This window comes from Furipterus horrens, unplaced genomic scaffold, assembly GCF_987537825.1.
Source record: "Furipterus horrens unplaced genomic scaffold, mFurHor1.1.pri manual_scaffold_5, whole genome shotgun sequence".
NCBI classification, from domain to species: Eukaryota; Metazoa; Chordata; class Mammalia; order Chiroptera; family Furipteridae; genus Furipterus; species Furipterus horrens.
The window spans coordinates 134,922,101-134,941,779 of record NW_028327175.1 but is presented as its reverse complement, the minus strand read 5'-3'; the positions used below and the strand labels follow the sequence as shown (position 1 = coordinate 134,941,779).

General features: G+C 49.9%; 1 protein-coding gene across 1 annotated transcript in view; it reads right to left on the bottom strand.

The window, feature by feature from the left end:
- The window catches only part of CRTAC1 (cartilage acidic protein 1), a 136,116-nt gene extending 124,790 nt beyond the window's left edge, over window positions 1-11,326 (bottom strand). Inside the window, exon 1 of the mRNA XM_090277866.1 lies at window positions 11,177-11,326. Within this exon, the coding sequence (XP_090133992.1) occupies window positions 11,177-11,200 (24 nt within the window). The 5' untranslated portion in view covers window positions 11,201-11,326. The remainder of the gene's footprint in view (window positions 1-11,176) is intronic.
- Between the last annotated feature and the right edge of the window lie 8,353 nt (window positions 11,327-19,679).

Genomic DNA, 19,679 nt, shown 5'->3' with positions numbered 1-19,679 from the left:
GGACACCACCTTGAGCTCTCACAAAAGTGAGAGCCCTGAATGCTTCAGACATTGGGAATGAGCAGGGAGCACAGAGCCTTCCCAGACGCTATAGGAGGGCGGGGGCTCGAGGGAGAGAGGCAGCTGCACAGAGACCCATGAAGGAGTGCCCAGAACTAAGGCATCACTGGAGAGGGGCTAAGAGAAGCTGCCCTGGCTCATTCCCCACCGTGACACTTCCTGTGGACCCTCAATGAGCGGGGGCATGTGCTCAGCAGCACTGGGGTCACAGGGAGAAAGCTAGTCAACATGTACAACAGAGGGTGAGGTGTGCTGTGGAGAAGGGAGCACACAGATATCTAAATTAGCTGGGAGGAGCACTGGGGAATGCTTCCTAGACATAGGGGTGTAGCTAAACCTCAAAGGATGCTAAGAAGTTAGCTGGATAGGAAAGGCAGGAAAAGCAAGAGGAGACAGAGTAGATGCCTCGATGGTCTGGAGGACCCAGCTATCACCCCAACCGACCCTTCCAGCTCTGCCTATTTAAAGGCCCCGATTCCTGCAACAAGAGTTAGGAGGACGCTTTCATTTCCCACTCCCCAGATTTTGATCCAAAGGAACTTTCATTAGACTAGAGCAGTGGTTCTCAACCGGTGATGATTTTGCTCTCCCTCGCCAACCCCCAAACACCTGTCAAAGTCTGGAGACATTTTTGGTTGTCACAGCCAGGGAAGGCGGTTGTTACTGGCATCTAGTAGGTAGAGGCCAGGGATGCTACAGAACATCCTACAATGCACAGGACAGCCCCCACAACAAAGAACTGTCCAGCCCCAAATGTCAATAATGCCGAGATTGAGAGACCTGAGGTTCCTGCAATATTCTGGCCCCCCCCTCTCTCCTACTCCTTCTTCCCCATGGCAGTAGCAGGGACTCATCAGGTTGGTCAGTGTGGAAGAACTGTGCATGGAGAGTCCTTCCTGGTCCTGCCTCCCTGCAGAGGCCACTCTGCCATGTACTGGGCTTGGCCAGGCAGGGTCACCGCTGGTCTCTGCCCACTGGGAGGGTTGCAGTGGGAGGTACAGGCGCAGCAGCAGGCCCCATGGACCCCGTTTCAGAGCCTGGCCTTCCAAACAGCTGTATCTGTAATGATGCATTTTAATCTCCATCTGCCTGGGCCCCGCCTCTCTCCTCCCTTTCCCTCCCCCTTTCTCTCTCTCCATTGATCCTGAAGCAGAAGGGAAAAAGGATGCTATTCCCTGGGCCCCTTCAAATCCCAGCACTGCCACTCAGGTTGGAAAGCTGGTGTCATCTCCGGTTCTTGCTTCTTCCTCATTCTTCACAACCACTGGCTCACTGAGTCAATTTTGCCTCATGAATCTCCCTAAAAACTGCCCCTGTCTCTGTCCCCACTGCCAGGGATTTGCCCCTCAGTCCTTCACCTGGATAACAGCAATACTTGCCAATTGCTCCCCCCTCCCCTCACCCCACTTCCACACAGCTATCAGAGCTCCCTTCCTAAATCTCAGAGCTGAGCATGTCGCTCTTTAGCCTAACTCATGGGACCCTGTACACAAGGCAAACTGGGATTTTTACTGCAATTTCTTTTTTTTATTGTTGTTCTATTACAGTTGTCCCATTTTCCCCCATTGTTTTCTCCTGCGCCACCCATCTCCTCCCTCTCCCACAGTCAGTCCCCACCCTGTTGTCCATGTCCATGGGTCATTTATATTAGTTTCTTGACTAGACCCTTTCTCTTCTTTTCCCCCTTCCTTCCCCTTTCCCCTCCCTTCTGGTTACTGATGGTCTGTTTCTTGTTTCCATGCCTCTGGTTCTATTTTTTTACTGCAATTTCATGTCACAAGTACTATATGAGGAATATGTAATGTAACAAGTACTGTGAGAGGAATGGGTAATCATAATAACACCTACTGCTATGTGCCAGGCATCACTCTGACCTTTCAAGTAGATGATCTCATTTAATCCTCAGAGTAACCTTGTGAGGTAGGTATTACTATTGTCCCCATTTCACAGATAAGAAAACTGAGGCACAGAGAAGTTAAGTAACTTGCCCAAGTCACACAGGTAGTACATGGTGGAACCAGGATTTGTGCCTATGCCATCTGGCTCCAGAATTGATGTTCTTGGGCACTAACCAGTTTCTCCCACTCTACCAAACTTGTCTTAAACCATGTGAGAGCAGAACAGTGGGAGGAGCAAGCACCTCTGCCTGGGGCAGCTGGGGCAGGTCTAAGAGAGAGGCAGTGGTGTGCTGGCCAGAGGGATAAGGCGGAGAAAGTGTTCCAGGCTGAGGGGCCAGTATGTGCACAGTGGCCGAGCAGGCTTGTGTAGCTCAAGGAGGCTCTGTGCAGCTGGAGCACGAGATGGGGGCAGGACAGTCGGGGGAAGGAGTGTGGCTAAGGAGGCTGGAAAGGACTGTCGAGGCCTCATGAGAGATGAGTCAGAAAGGTAATAAAATGACCTGGCAGGAGCGGTGTGTAGGAAAGGACATTGTAGCAGCAGGTTGCGAGTGAGGCCACAGAGGGCGGGGCTGGAAGCAGATGCTGTGGCCCACGTGGGAGAGAGAGCTGGAGGGGGCCATTCATTCATTCACTCATTCATCCATTCACTCACACGCTCGCTCATTCGATATTCTTATGCACCTACTCTATGCCAGGCTCTATTCTGAATGCTGGGGAAATAGCAGGAACAAAATAAAGCCCTTGCTCCCGGGGAGTGTACATTCTAATTCCTCAGTCACTAGCATTAGTCACTGGCGTTCCTCCAGCCAGTCCCCGTCCCAGTCCTCTGCATTGCCAGCCTGGAAGACAAATGCTAGACCTTCTGCACCTCCCCACCTCCCAGGGGCCATCTTGTCCTATGCATCTTCCTCAGCACCACAAAAAATATAAGGCCTCCTTCTCTTTCCCTCTACCTGGGGAGAGCTCCAGACGCTGCCTGCGGCTACACTCCACTCCAACAGAGAGGAGACTTGGTCCTGCTCCAGAAAATGCAGATGAAAACTCAAGGGACCCAGGCTAGGAGGTGCCACAGAGACCAGCGGGCTAATGAATAGTGCTTCTGAAAGTGAGAGGACAAATGCAGTCTCCTAGCCTTATGCACAGGGCATAGCAAATCCTTAATATACATTATTAACTGCTCAGACTTCCTGGTCTGTAAAAGGGGAAAGGAAATGAGACAGTGTTAAGTGCTGAGCACAGTGCCTGGCAAATAGAAAGCCCATACATGGTAGGTAGCAGTAGCAACAATCAAACTATTACTACAGCTAATAAATGTTGAATGAATGAACACATCTCAGGAGGTGGACTCAGGCCCACCAGGTGCTCCCCTTCCAGGAGTAGCTGCCAAATGTTGAATGGAATGCAAGGGCCTGTAAGACTTTGAAGAATAAGCTTGCTTCTGTTTCTAATTTGTCTAGGGACCTAGAGGAGTTCTTTGACTTTTAAATACTGCTTTTCAAATGCAGAACCCCTCAGTTTACTGTAATATACACATTCATTCTGCAAGCATTTTGTAGATGCCAGGTTGGAAATGATGAATAAGACATGGCTTCTGAAGTCAAAGAGCCTGCAGTCTACTAGGAGCAAGTCACAATACTAGGGAGAAGTTCAGAGTAGTAGCAGGTACAAAGGGCAGATGGAACCCATAGGAGGGAGGCATGAGCTATCGAGGTGGGTGGGAAGGGCGGGCAGGAAAGGTTCCCTGGAGAGTGGGAATGGGGATCCAAGGGGACCTGCCTTCCAGGTGGTGGAGGCCTGCGGATCAAAGGCATGGATGTGGCAGAGTGCATTATGGGTGCATGCCACCAATGCAGTTGTTGCTGCTGTGTTGCAGGGCTGGGGGTGTGAAGTGGGAGAGAGAAGGGAGCATGCAGGAGAAGGTGGAGACAGTTTTGCATGGAGGCCACTGTTGGGACCGATAGAGCCTGCTTTACAAAGGTAAGAAGCCTGGAGTCACACCGCAGGGTCGGGGGAAGAGGTTTGAACTTGGGCCAAGACATGATCAGACTTGCATTTTAGAAAGGGCATTTTAGATTTGGGGCAGCAGTGTGCAGGACAACTAGGCTGGCTGAGTTTCTGAAAAGCAAGTAAGAGGATCACAGAGGGGATCTGGACATCATGGGGTGGGGGTGGGGTGCAGCACTGGATGACCTCCAAAGTTCTTTTCCAGGCCTATGTGTCTCTGGGTCAGATTTTTTCCCCCTAAATCATTTAACATGCATTGTGAACCTGGCTATTTAAAAGCATCCTCCCGGGAATCTTTCTGTGAAGCGGCGATCCACTGCCTAGCCTGTCTTCAGTGGAAATCTAAATGATTGTCTCTCTATCTGCTTAGAGCCAGGGGGAGCTGCACCAAGCAGCCTGGTGGGAGTGGGGTGAGCATCTGGAGAAACCCGGCCTTGCTCAAGGCTACGAGCTGGCCGCCAGCTCACAGGATGGGCCCTGCAGGGACTTCTCAAACCCTGCTTGATCAGCGGGACCTATGGAGGTTTACAGAGCCCTGGTGCCAAGTGCCAGCTCTGGGAAGGAGCCAGACGGAAAGCTGGCTTTACTGACCCAGTCCAGTTTGGAGATCCGCTTTAATACCAAGAACCACTTCTGCCCCTGCACAGACACCTATGCTCACATATTCATTTGTTCACCCTCTGAGCACCCATCGAGCACCCATTGAGCCAAGCACTGTGCAAGGCACCGAAGTAACAGTTGAGAACGAGAGACACAGTGCTTCCCCCACCCTGCTTGCAAAGCAGCATTTCTCCTTCTGGGACTCTTATTTCTCCACCTGCAAAAGCCTCTGTGGATATACATAGCTTCTCAGACGTGAGGTGCATGGTTACAATTTCCAAAAAGGGGTCTGTTCTCAGAGACCAGGGTGAAAGGGAGCATGGCAAGATGGAGGTGCCGAGACAGACTGTGACGATGAAAAGGGCCTTTCTGCGCCACTCCTCTGATTACAAGGACTGACCTCTCGAGGCCAAAAAGGCCTACGCTAGACATGCAGAACATTCCAGAACATTCATGGAGGAACAGGGGTGAGATCTATGGAGTGACCCCCCCCCACACACACACATACCCCACCCCATTTGGGGAAAGAAAGGGTGTAACCTTGGTCCTCTAAGGTGAGTCTCAGGTGACTTCCTACTTCCAATCCTGAGTTCAAGGAGGGCAGAACAGGGGTGGGCCTTATATGAAAACACCAACAAAGGCTGCTCACACCAATCCTATGAGTGCTCCTCTTCCCATGGGGGTGGGGCGGATTCAGGCTGCCAGCATGTCATGATAGGTCCTTAAAGACAGCCATCAAAGGAGGGCAGAGGTGCCAACAAGACACTGCTGGCCACTCTAGGCTGCTATTCAGGAAGGTGGACGCTGCTGTTAGAGAGGGAAGTCCCTGCAGTCCCTCCTCTGGTCAACGGGACACCCTGAGCTCAGCAGTGATTCCCGTGACCTTGTCACTGTCCTTGTCAGGTGCAAACAAAGATAAGAGTAGCTGGAAACAACAGCAAGGGTCATTTTACTCTCTGCACTAACAATTATTCTGTGGCTAATTAAAGTAATATGTCAAAATGTCCCTTGGAAGAGATCTTTAAGTATATGCCCGTTAAGTAAATAGGATTTTACTAATTAATAACACACCTTCCCATCCCCCCTTGAAGTTCCTTGCAGAACTTTTGTGTGCCAAGTGGGCTGAGCAGGAAAGGGTGGAAGAGGAGTCTCACCACCTCCCCTTCCCGGAGGGAGTGGGGACAAATCTAGTCGCTTGTCATTTGTAGAGCTATCAGTTTCTCCTCCGGATGTTGATCAGATTTCCTGGGCTGGAACCAACTTACAAGGCTTGGGTACTGGAATTTTTCCAAGAAACAAACACTTTGCTTTTTACGAAGTCAACACGAATTCTTTCAAGGAAAATTTTTATCTTTTTTTTTTTTTAAGTGCCCCAGGTTTTTGAAGGGCAAATCTTTGGACTTCTCTTGAAAGACAGTGATTATGATATACTTAATGTTTGCTAAGACCACCCCCCAACACACATACACTCACAGAGAGGCACTCAGCAGTCTACAATGAGTCAGTGGCACAGCCAGAAATAGAACTTTCCAAACTCCCCAATTCTTAATAATAGCAATATTAATAGTCTCTTCATAATTTTCCAAGTGTTTTCACAGCTCACATTTAATCTTCACCACAACTTTGGAGGGAGTTTGGGTAAAGCAATCTCAGACCAGCTTTGCCACCTTGTTTGCTGTGTGACCCTGGCTGGTGTCTTCACCTCTCTGGATCTCATGGTCCTCAGCTCTGAAGTGGGAGAGTTGGGTGAGAATATTTCTCAAACTCCTCCACCTCTCACATGCTCTGGTTCTATGCTCCAATGCTCTTCGAGTCCAGAGTTTCCCAGCCTTGGCACTATTGGCGTTCTGGGTGAGGCAATTCTTTGTTGGGGGGCCACCTTGTGCATGGTAGGAGGTTTAGCCTCATCCCTGGCCTCTATCCACTCCCATGTGAGTAGCACCCCAGTTGTGACAACCAAAAATGTCTCCAGAAATTGCCAAATGTCTGGGATGCAAAGTAACCCCTTTCGTCACTGCCCAAGCACTTCAATAAGGTTGGGATCATGAGTGATTCCGTGGGAAAAGATCTTTCTATCCCTTCCTCTTCCCCGACTCCTTCATACCTTTATGCACACTTTTTAAACACAACCTCCCAGCCCTTTACTGCTTCTCATTTCTTAAATGCCCTAAGTGGTCCAGGGTGTGTTTGCTGTGATAATGAACCAATTGATTTCATACTTTCTTCTAAGGAGAGTTCATGGGTTTATGTCCTCTAAGCAACCAGCCAGGCTCCCCAGAAATTCCTCGCACAGCCCCAGCTGGCCTGGAAGCCTGTATCTGCAGCCTGCAGGAGGCTCGGTGAGCACGGATTTGTCAGCACTCTTAAATCACTGGGCTCCGAGGAAGGCTTCTCCCAGCACAAAGATCCTTCCTTAGGAATCAATAGCTCAGGGCCTGCCATCACATTCAGAATTATCCTGGGACTTGTAAAATTTATTTTCCCCAAGCATGGCAAAACCTCAAAATGAAAGCCCCAAGGTGGGGGAGGGAAGAAGGCAAGGAAGGAGCCCTGCCAAGGCCTTGTCCATCAGCCCAGATGTTGCTCCGAGCAAAGGCTGATGTGAAAACCTGGACACTCAGCCTCAGTGGATGGGAAAAGAAAGACCCAATGTGATCCTGCAATAATATCTTCTCCCAAACGAATACGTCTGTATATTTAACCGAGGGCAGAGGCATGACTGTCTCTCTTGGTCTTCATTCTCCTACCTTCATCCCAGTGTTGCCAGTTTCACCATTTCGCAGAGGAGGAAACTGAGACATACAGAGGTTAAGTGGTTTGTCTAAGGTCTCTAAGCCAGTAAGCAAGGGAGCCAGATTCTGAGCCTGTGGCCTTCACACTGGGCTGTCTTCCCAGTGAGACTGGGGTAAGGTCAATTACCTAGTGGGGCTCACGAAAGAGGCGACTTCTTGTTTTCTCAGTGTCTAATGCCACTTCTCAAACTATATCCTCTTTGCCATTCAAACAAAACTCCAGAGATCCCATGCTATAGCTGTATTTTATGTAATTACGTTCCTCTGGCCCTGTCCAGAGCCAGACCAAGCTTTGGGAATGCGGGCACAATTCTTTAGCTTGAGCTGGGAGCTGGTGCGGATCTCAAGCACAACCTCTCAGAACCTCACTTTTAAAAGAGGAACAATTGCTCTCTGGTGGTCCACCTTATCCTACTGCCTCCCTCCTCTGCCTGAAGATAAAGACCCAACTTATCTGTGAGCCTGAAGGAGATGAGAAAACTCAAGCATATTCCCTGGCAACAGGCACCCCCTGCTGAGCCTTAGGGCCAGAAGAGGATCCACCTCTTGGAATTCTCATGTGGCAGCACTGGCCCCTCCTGAGGGTCACTGCCAAGTCAGCTTCGTACAGTGTTCAAAAGAGTAAGGAGGGAGAGGAAACAGAGGGGCCAGTCCCCAGGCCACTCAGCAAGCCTTCCCAGGCCAAGCTCAGGTGTCGCCAGCCGCCAGATTTACAGAACAAGAAAAGGGCAATGGAAATGGTAGTATCTTCCACGTCACCCAAGAAGCCCTAACACAAGGATTTTGCAAAAATAGAACGTTCTAGAACACTGACCTTGAGCTGAGAGTAGCAAGAATGAGGAAATGGGCAAATACTGGTTGGAAACTCTTCTCTACACCCAGTACCTGAGATACGGAGGCCCCACAGGCAGTGGTGTGACTGTAGGACAGAGAGACCCCACTCCAGGTCACCTCAGCAAAAGAAAGGAAGAGCTCCAGGCCTGGGTTTCAAGACCACTGCCAGGAACTGGGCACTTCTGACCCCTGACTATGTACACAGAAACCTGGAATCACACTGCTTTTGCCTAAAAGAACCACTTGGAATAGTGAGACAAGATAATGGAGAAAGGGAAAAGAATAATTAGGAATTTCCATCACTTGTATATGTACGTTACAAGAGCTTTATCTGCTCCTCGCTGCCTCACTCTAAATAACAGATTCAAAGGAAACTTCTGCAAATTACTACATTCATTAATTTACTTATTTCTGCTCAGTCGGCTATTATGAGTACCTACCATGCAGGGAACACACATCTGTCTCCATAGTAAAGAGGAAGCAGGTCATGGAGTGGAAATAGGTCTATGTAGAAACCTAGCAATCCCTAGGATCCAGTCTTATCTTTATCACCAAATAGCTCTGTGACCTTGGGCAAGACACTTGCCTTTATTGGGTTTCAGTTTTGTCATCTGTAAATTAAGTGTGCATGTGAGTGTTGGAGATGAGATAAGGTTGGACTAGATGCTCTTCAAGATTTCTCTCTTCTAGCTCTAATGGTATTTGGCTCTATGAACTCTTAATGAGTTCAAAGAACACACCAACACCAAAGGAATGATCTCAGAGGGTGGTTGGGGCTGAGGATCAGCTCTATTTCCTTGGAATGTTATATTTGCATCTGCACCATTGCACCTGAGATCACAGGACCACCTGAAGTCCAGGAAGCAAGTGGTAGAAGGGTTTCCATCATGAAGGTGACCGTTGTGGGCAGTGGCCTTTGCTTGATTAGAGTATTAAGTTACTATGGCCAATGAAGGGCAAGTGAGCAAGTCAGTGGTCCTGAGCTGGGTGCCTTTGTCGCCCCCTACTGGAAACCAAGGAGCCTGTAGGACAGTTTCATTCACTTTAGTAGGCAGCAAGGAAGACAGAAGATTGTCACAGCTCTTTAAAAGGCCAACATCCTGGTTCGTGGTCCTCTCTCTATAAAAGTGTATGTTTCACTCCTTAAAACTACATAGGCCATGGATCCACACATTCACAGGGGCACTCCTGTACAGCAATAGGAGCTCTTAGCCAGACATCAAGGTGCCGAGTAATAAACATCAGGGTACAGAACAGCAGATGCAGCCCATATGGAGAGAAAGGTAGAAAGAGTAACAAGCAGGTATTTTGCTGTACAAATCCCCAGTGTAAAGAAAGTCTTGGTAAATACGGTGAAAAATGTTGGCTGCAGGCAGAGGATGAAGCTGGGTTTGGGGGTATGGATTAATAACCCCCATTAAAGATCTTCAGGCTGAAGTAGCTACCTTAGGAGTTCAAAACACCCATCCACGTTCAGGGATGGGGTACAGGTGAAGGATACAGCCCCAACTGGGAAGCCTGCCCTTGACCTTCTCTTCTATTAGTACCAACTGGAAACCGGAACATTCTGATCATGGTCCACTGGTTCGTCAGCATCAAGACCCGAAACTCTCTTCAATGACTCTTAAATTAACTTTAAGACCTGCTGCCAGAAGAATGTTTTTAATCAAGTCAGAGGGAGAGACAACGTTTCCTCAAAGGCCATATTGGAACAACTGCCATGTTCCCACATTTCCATCTTCCATCTCCCCTAGCTCATGGCTAAGAGTGACGTAGTGTGACTCTGAATTCACTCTAATTCACTCTTGGGTGTCTGCAGCCCCAGGCCATCAGGGTCAAAAAGTCTCCTATCAATAGCACTTCTCTTCCTACACTAGTTCTCCCCTGATTCAAGACAGCATTATAGAGTTGTCCTCTATTCCTGGAATCCTCTTCCTTTCTTTTCCACATGGCTTCACTTGGAAAGTCCTGCACCTATCCCAGAAGACATTTCAAGTGTGACTCAAGACTGTGTCCTGTCTGGAGAGCTGAAGCACCTCCTGGGACGCACAGAAGCCGCCTAGGTGCGCACCCTACCAACCACCAGCAGCAACATTCAATAGTCATCCTCAGAGGAAGGGGCGTGCACTCCCCTCAAACCCAGGAACATTTCCCAGCCACTCTGAGATGGCTGGGATGACTTTGGATTCTTGAATTGGTTTCTACAGAACTGGGACTAACCAGGGCTCCCAACTACAGTACTGTGAAGAAGCGCTCTGCATTGCTGGGCAAACCCGCAAACCTAGCCTGCTGCCCCATCAGAGCCTCCATGTGTCCGCACGGGGTTACAGTAGGACCTCCAGTTCCCCTGGAATGCCTGAAGCTGGCTTCCTGAGACAGGCCGCCTCGAGGAAACCACACCTCGGTCCAGCAAAGGCAGCTGTCAGCTACGCCGCGCCGGGCTGGCTACCAGAGCTCTCTGCCACCCCGCGCTGTGCGCTGTGCGGGAGAGATCGCCTTCCCCGGGGAAGGAGCGCCAGCCCCCGCAGGGCTCTTTCCCATTCTGGAAGCTTAGGCACCCGGCAGAGGCGAGTAGCTTCCCTGACCCGGAGCTGAGCCAGCCTGGCTGAATGACTCCCCAATACCCCCAGCACATCCCGCCTCACCTGCTCCGCCCCCTCCCAGCCCCGGTGCCCCATTCCCAAACAGCTGACCTCCAGCGGCGCGCCCCAAGTTGTGAGGGCTGTCGACCCACACCTCCGCTCCCACCTCTCCGCCACCTCCGATCCCACTCCCGACTCGACCCCAGCCGGCGGGGAGGCTCTGCGGGCCAGTCGAGTCCTGAGCCCCTTGGCAAGTTGAAAGCAAGCTGCTGCCACCTTGGCGATCCCTGTCTTCCCTGGTTCTGGGTGGCATCCCTGCCACCCCTGCGGGTGGATCGGGAGGGGAGCCTAGGGCGGGAGAAACTTTGTCCGTCTGAGGGGGTGGGGGTACGGAGCGGGTACTCACGCCGGGGTCAGCGCTGGGAGCCATCCTCCGACTCTCTCAGCCCCACCTCCCGAGGGCGCCGGAGAGCGGACGTTTGCTGATGCCTCTGCCGCCGCTGTCTTCCAGCTCCCAGCCCCGGTCCCGGGCTGGCCTCGAGACTCCCGCCCCGACGCCGCTCACCCGCTTTATACAACTCCACTCGAGCGCGCCCGGGCTTATGTAAAGGCTGGCGGAGCCCCGCAGCCAATGGCACAGCGGCTAGAGCTCGGGGCCCGGGGGTGGGGGGCGCCCGCTCGGCCAATCGCGGCCCCGAGAGCCTGGGGAGCCGGGTGGGGGAGGGCGCGCCTCCCCGGGCTGATTTAGGAGTCCGGATTGCGGTGGCAGCAGCCGGCTGCACCGCCGGCCCGGCTGGGCCAGGCGCTGCTGGAGCTGGGGTGGGCGGCGGCGAGGGCGGGCGTTGAGGCCGCCCCGCTGCTGCGGCGCGTAACCTTCAGGAGGCAGCGGGGCCTGACAATGGGGGTGAGGTCGCCTGGCGGGATGCTGGGGGCCCCGGTCCAGCGGAAGGCAGGGGTCCCTCGGGATGAAGCGCTGGGAAGGAAGGCAAGGGGAAGGGAAGGAAGGGCAGCGAACCCCGGAGCCCTGCGGCCACTCCTGAGCGCGGGGCCGAAGGTGGCGGTGGGAGCAGCGGCGCTGCCTCTGCGTTTCCCCTCAGTGATCGACCTGGCGTCGCCGGGCCAGGCCGGAGTGGCCGCGCCAGCCGCGCAGATGGCGAGATTTCGCGCTGCGGAGCGAGCGCCGAGCCGATCTTTATCTAGCCTGGGAACGTGCCCGAGCGCCTCCCGGGGACTGCTCAGTATGGAGAGCGGAGCTTCGCGACGGCCCCAGAGGGCGGGGAGCGGGCGGGCACGGCTCGGAGATCTGGCGCGGCAGCGGTGGCGTACACGGGCAGCGTCTCCTCCCTCAGACCCCCGCCTGCACGCCTGCTGTGCCCCCACCGCGCCCTGCCAGCCCCTGCCCCAGTCGCGCTGGGGCTAATCTCGGCCCACGCACTCGGGTCCCGCATGTCCTTCCAGGCTCCCTCACCGCTTTGCTCACAGGTACTGCTGCCCCCCTCCTTCACCCTGAGCCCGCTGCTGTGGGCGGCATGACTTCAACCTCTCAGGACCTGGGGTCGAGGGAGCTTGCGCTTGGATGGCAGTACCCCAAATACCCGTGTGCCGGCCAGGAAACGAGCCTAGGTCAGCGACATTCTTAATTCTCTTACTTTGCTCCTAGAATAGAGCCTGGCACATAGTAGGTGCTCAGTGAGGATTTACTGAATGAATTTTGAAGTTTCCTAAGGAAGGTCCATGGATTTCTGAAAATTGGGGTGCAGACAGGGCTTTGGAAGAGAAGCACCTGGTAATAAGCCATCAGAGATCAAGGGAGGTAGGCCCGTTTTCCAGCCTACTGATGGCTTTGTCACCATCACCCTGGCATAAAGGCACTTCACTCTTAAAATGACTCTAATGTGTTCTTTCATGGAGGGCCCTGGCCAGCCAGCCCCTGCTGCCCATCCCTGTTACCCCAGATTTTGAGCAGAGCCCTGGGGCCTACTTTGGGCCCTATTTTCGGGTCTCTGTCATTGTCCTCCGAAAAGAAATAGCGAAGCACAGGCCATCCTTCTAGATTAGGCCCTGGATCTTGCTCTGGTTCTTAACCCTTTGAAGTTATGGACCCTTTAGAGAATCTGGCAAAAACTATTGAATTCTTTCTTTAGAAAAATACACACACATACACATGGCGAGTATAAGATCATTAGGGGCCCTGAGTCCCTCTTGCGGTTCTCTCTGCCTGATGTAAACCTGTTTCTTGACGGGTCTGAGGCAGTAGTTTATACTCACGTTCCTTTTGGGGATCCCAGGACCCTTTTGAGCCTTACGAGAATCTGGTTAGTGTTAAGAGTCTGTTTTTCAGGAAAAAAATGCTCAGTCGTATACTCACATACATGTTGACATAAAATTTTGGGAGGTTTATGGATCCTTTAAAAATAATCTAGGTCTCCGGATTAAGACTTTTCACCTGGCAGCAAGTAGACTTGGCACCCAGGGCACACCTGGCGCCCAGCTCTCTCCATCAGGAGTCCAGTCACTCTGCACCCTACTGCATCATGCCACCACCCTGCCTGGGGGCTTCTGAGTCACGTGGTGATGGCCTTGGCATCAGAGAAACCATCTCCACACTTGCCTCTGCATCTTGGTCCCACCACCCTTTAGTGTGGAAATAAGTTACAGGTTGTCATGTTCCATTTGATCTATGAGCATTCCTTGCCCAGAAACTCTAACTCAGAGAGACAGCAAGTGGCTGATAATTAACCAGTTTCCCTCAATCCCAAGCCTCTGAGCACACCTTTCTTGGTTTTTGTTTTCACCTCTCTTTCTGTGGGTGAAGCTGTGAGCAGCAGCCCCATCTGACAGATTTAGTAACCAGCGCAGTAATTATCAGTATTAACCGCCCAGATGTGAATAGGCTCTCTGCACCAAAGAGCCCTGTAATAATCGCACACTTTCCTGCAACTCGACAAGTAAGGGTGCAACAGACCAGAGGTGCTGGGGAAGGACCGAGAAAAGCAGGAAATGACAGACGGAGATGTTCTCTCCAGGAAGTTCTCCAGGAAATGCAATCTGGTTTCTGCACTTGAATTTGTGAGGGTTGAGCTAGTGGGCCAGGCTGTCCTGGTCCTATGATTTCTAATTACTCTAATGTCCTCCATGTCCAAGTGCTCAGTTCATGTCTGTGTCCACTCAACGCTCCAGTCCTGCCCTGCTCATCTCATGGTAGATCCTTTGCCCTCACAATTGCACAGACACACCCTGCTTTTTCAGGGCCCATGAACACTTTTAGACTGAATTGTGTCCCCTACTCCCAACCTTAATATATCGAAGCCTTAACTTCCAATATGACTGTATTTGGAGATAGGGCCTTTACAGAGGCAATTAAGTTAAAATGAGGTCAAAGGGTAGGACCTTGATCCTTAGGATTAGTGGCCTCATAAGAAAAGAAAGACACCGGAGATCTCTTTCTGTGCAGGGACAGAAGAAAAGACACGTGAGGACACAGAGACAGGTGGAATTTTGTTATGGCAGTCCAAACAAAAGGACATGCGTTTTCCACATACTCCTTACCTCATCCATCTTGTTCAGCCTCCTTCCGATACTATGACTCCAGCCCTTTTCCCTCTTGTGAAGTCTTTCTCCATATTGCCCCTCAACCTTATTTATTCTGGGACATTTGCCAAAAATGTTGTTTTTTCATCTTTTGATACCCAAATTAAGTCTCACTCCTCATACCACTTTTCAAAACTGCTCTAGCCAGAGAGCTTTGCCTTTTCAGCTCTCTTGCAGGTCTGCAGCATCTTAGCACTCTATTATGCATATTGTTGGGTTTTCCCTCTCATTGTTTCTTACACATAAAACTTGGCCATCCCATCAGAATGAAAGCCCCTTTAAGTCCGAAGTCTGTACTTTATACTTTACTACCTCAAAGAACCCAGCATGAAACTGGGCAAAAGGGAACACACAATGTTTGCTGGTTAATTCATTCCAATTAAACATATTTACTCTTCAAAAAAATTTTTAAAAGGTTATGTAGCACTTTATTTTCTAAAAGCTTAGGACATTTTGTGCATGTCATTTCAGTGATTCTGAAAGCACATTGGAGCAGGGGCCTCAGGAACATATATTTTTGATATCGTGTGGCTGGATACTTTCTGGACAGACCTCTTGTATTTGTGTATGTGTGTGTGTGAGAGAGAGACACACACATTTATCAATGAAGATACAAGATACAAGAAACATTGTACATAGGACAATGATGCCTCAGTCTCCTTTAAAGCAGGTACCTTAGGACCTCACACAGTTCTCCCAATTGCCATCAGCTGCCCTGTTGTATTTTCCTGAATCTCATCAAGGGTCTGAAATCTCTTCCATTTCAAAGGTGATTTTAGTTTTGGGAAAAGCCAGAAGAAGCAGGGCACCAAATCTGGGCTGTAGGGGAGCTGAGTCACCTGGGTGATTTGATATTTCACCAAAACACTCTGTACAAGACGTGATGCATGAGCAGGCGCGTTGTCGTGATGAAGCTACCAATCACCAGTTGCCCATAGCTGCGGCCTTCTGAATCATTCGAATAGTTTCCTCCGAGGAATGTTCAAGCTTAACACGAAATTTGATGCAGATTTGTTCTCTACTAGCTCAGACATTTTGAATTTGATGGCGACACATTACAGATGCTCACTCAAAGGCATCTACCATCCCCACTGACTAGTACAGTGAAGTCATCATTGTTCACATGTGCACACTCCAGTCCACTCTCCTTGGCCACCAGGTTACATTGATGTCATGCAAACTGTTCTCATTATATTAACAATGGCTGGAATTTTTCTGGACAGACTATATATATACATACACACACATATTTTCCAGGCTCAGAGGGGCTTTACACACAAATTGCTCAGAGTCGCACAAAGTAAACCCTCCCTTTCCAAATCAAAAGACATGTTATCCTTGGTTTTCTTGTGACCCTCACTGATGTACTTGGCTGTCTTCTCACTCTCCAGATGGAGAGGAAAGGCCAGGGGACCTCAGATCTTAGAGATGCTTCTGCTCCAACAGATCAATTGCAAAGGAAAAGAGAAGTTGGTACAGTTCCTCAAGGCTTGAAGCCAGAGATGTTTTAGAATTCTAAAGGTAACCATATATTCTGAAACATCCCTTGCAAGGTTTGGGGCAGTATCTCATAGTCAGCCACGTTAATATTTCTGCAGTAAAATATATGAATGTTCATACTGCATGAGTGTGAGAATAAAATAGTTTCACATCAGTTTAGGTCTGGGGTTTTTGTTGCTAGGTGAGTTTTGGCACCACACTTGCAAAAAGGAATAACCACAAACAACTCAAAATCCACCTGTTATTTTTCAGAGATTTGGGAATTTGAGAATTGCAGGTAAGGAATTGTGGAATGACATTTTAGGCTTGGTTCTCCCAAAATAAATGGATATTTGTGAGAGTGTGGAAAAGCAGCAATACTAACAAAATGAGAAGTCATAGACTGTGAAAGGAGTAAGGAGTTTAAGGGAATATGAGGACAGCACCTGTTCTTTAACCAAGTTGTATTGGGTTGTAGTCCTTATTTTCTAAGGAGTACATATTTATAGATGCCTGGTGAGTTTTGGTGCACTTGTGTTTACAGTGGCTTATAAGTGGCAGATGTAAGGAATGGACTTTTGAGGGAGGTAGGTAGGGGTGAAGATGACAGAAGCTCTTGCAGAGGATCCGCAAACCACGGTGGATTTCCACGTGGTCAGAGAGAGTTAGTTCAGAAGTTAGAATTGGGAGTGCATGCTACAGGCAAAGTTCTCCAGGTAGAGTGAGGGAAGATCTGAGGAAGGGAGACTGAATAAACGAGGACCTTATGGAATCCTAGAAAAGTCTGGTTGGAAAAGTCAGCACCTCTTGGGGCTGGGAGCCTGGGGACAACAATGCAGGTAGATGTCCTCTCATCATGTTACTCTGTCCCGAGATGGCTTGGGTGCTTTGAGGTTTTCCCACACTGTATGGGTGGCTTTGCATTATGCTGGAGGACAGTAAAAGGGAAAGCCATGGAGACTCCTGATAGCACAGCTCTCTATGTCTGCTTCAGATGCTCGGCCAGAAACATCTTCCACAGTCAGGGGGCTCCCTGCAGCCCAAGTCATCTGCAGGGAAGCTTCATCTTGAATCTTAAGGCTAGTCTCGTTGTTGACCTTGGCCCTGCTTTGCTTTGTTCTTAAGTCCTAGTATCTGCTCTTACCTTTCACTTCTGCCAGAGCTCTTAGTGTGGTACCTCCAGCTCCAGTAACTAGGTGTCTACATCATTCTACCATACTGGTACCCTACCCCATGACCCAGGTGCTAAGGGACTAGAAGTTAGGGGTCCAGATACTCTACTTCCTTCCCCGTGGGTAAGTCTTTTGCCACCTGCTGCTTCCCACTCCTGACATCAACTTCCTTCCTGAGCCTCTGCCAACTGCCTTGTGCCAGCTTCCTTTGACATGCCCCCAACCTGGCCTCACTTCCTACCACTACCAGCTGCCAGGACCTCCCCAGATCCTGACCCTGTCTTGGTGTGTAAACCTTGGTCCAGGTTCTAGCCCCTCCTGGTCTGGTATATCCAGCTATCAACTCAGCCAAGTTTGTGGCAAATGTTGAGTTCATCATTATAATTTAAAGAAGAAGAAGGAAAAAACCCTGTGGCAGCTGGGGAATGGTAGCAGGAATTTAGTAGCAGCAAATGCCAGGGAGCTCCTGGGCTAAGGGTGCACTGGTTACTTTCATCCTAAGGTAAGACAGAGGAATGGGTGAAAAGTCAACAGGAAGAAGTAAATAAAGGGTGAGGGTGGGGGGAGAATCAGGAAGAGAGAAAGGGAAAGGAGGATGTTAGCAAAAGAAGCAAATGGTGTGGAGAGAATGTCTCTAGTCTGAGTCGAACATCTGAACTGAGCATGAAGATTCTTATCATCAACAAAGAGTTAATCATTGACATAAAAGAAGATGAAAAGGATAATTGAGCCAGAGGGTGGGGGGTGGGGCAAAAGAGGGAGACAGACAGACAGACAGAAATAGGGGAAAGAGAGAGGAAGGAGTGGAAAGATAGATTATCCAGAGAGTAAGTAGGATAGAAGTGGAGGGCTAATAAGAATGGGTGGGCACGAACTGATGGCATCTGGGAAAAGGGATCCATGTTTGAAATTTGCAAAGGACATCATCACTCCATCCTGATTTCATTAACCAGAGATTATTGAGCACTCCCTTCCCCCATCACCTATCTCTGCGTCTCTTGGTTTTTCCCTGATCTGTCCTAAACTCCACCCTCATCTTGACACCAAATTCCATCAAAGATAGAATGGATTTCTCACAAGTTCAGCTTTAGGGTCTGGGGGTATTGTTATGATTTGCCAGATGCAAGGGTAAAATGAGGATAGCAAAGCCCACTTCAGGGCTTTACTGAGAAACACGTGAGATAAAGTATGCAAAGCACTCAGCAGAACACCTGGTATATAGTGAAGGCTCCATAAATGATAACCATTGTCATTCTTCTCTTTCCCCCAATCTCTGTTCCCAACCTGTCACCTCCACCTGCCTGTCCTTCCTTTGAAATGCCACTCACTTTCATCTCTCTCTTTACTTCCAGACCTTTAGCCCCTGGAAGTTGTATCCCTACAATGGCAGATCAGTAGGTCTCCCTGCCTTTATATTCTCCTCACCTAGATCTGTAGTAATCCTTTCATTTGTGGAACATTTAACAGAATAAAAAAAATAAAAAAATAAAAAAAACCCTCATAAACGAAGGCTGAGAAAGATGAAGTGACTTGTCTAACAGGGCACGGCTAATATAAGGCAGAGGTGGGATGAAAACTTAAGTCTCTTGGGCATTGCCCTCTGTCTACAGAGTTGAGTAATTGCTTCTTTCAAATTGATATTCCTGAGGATAGAGCCGTGGCCTTATATTTCCCATAAACATCTTTAGGGTCTGGCCCACAGAGTCAGTTGATTAATTTCTTCCAGGCACCCAAAGAAGTGCAAGGTCACCCCTGGCTCAGCCGCGCCTCCCTGGTAGAAGGGTCCATCCCTCAGCTTCCCCGTGGCTCTGTGCAGGCCGCAGCAGCAGGACCCAGCCCTGCCCCGGGGCTGTGCACACAACAGATGAGGGCTGACTAGAGCAAAGCCAACATTGCACACTCTGGTAAGCAAGGCGAAAATCATGAGGAATTATGGCTGTTTAAGTGTAGCTCAAACTAGTCGAGAATAAAAGCAACTCCATGCTCATAGCAACAGAAAGAAAGGAATTGAGATTTCGTGCAAAGAAAGCTTTCTTCTCCGTGAGAGTTGTGCGACGTTAGAACGCGATTCCTGCAGAGGTTGTAGAAACCGCTCCCCTGGAGGTCTTTAAGAACTGAGCACAATTCTCTTTTCAGCGAGAGGTGGATGTGACGGCTGGGAGTGCAGAGCTGGGGCACAGTCAGCAAGGAGGCGGGTTTAGAATATCTTGGAAGGTAAGTGAGAGCTCCAAGACAGGGCCAGGGCTTAGGACAGGGAGGGGAGGGCAGGGCCCAGGGACACAGCGTGTCAGGGTCAGGCAGCAAGAACAGAGTTCTGAGTGGAGAGCCCCACAGGCTGTTTGGTGTCTGATCTGTTCAGACTGACTGCTGGCTGGGCTGGTGAGCAAGGCAGCGGGGAGATTGCCATAGCCAAGTAGTCTATCTCAGTAAAGCAGGGTGCAGAGGTGGGCCCACCAAAATAGTAAATACAAATAACTGAACCCGAAGAGCTCTCTTTCACCATGATCTTTAAACAGGACTGTTTGGGAAGGATTCCAGGTCCACAAATCGCCCCAGATAAAAGTGCCACATCTTCCTGGAGCATCCATTTTCACTAGATGTGCAAGGGATAGGGGGGCAAGAGGAGGAGTGATAGGTAATTTTTGGGGTAAAAAAATGGGAAATGCA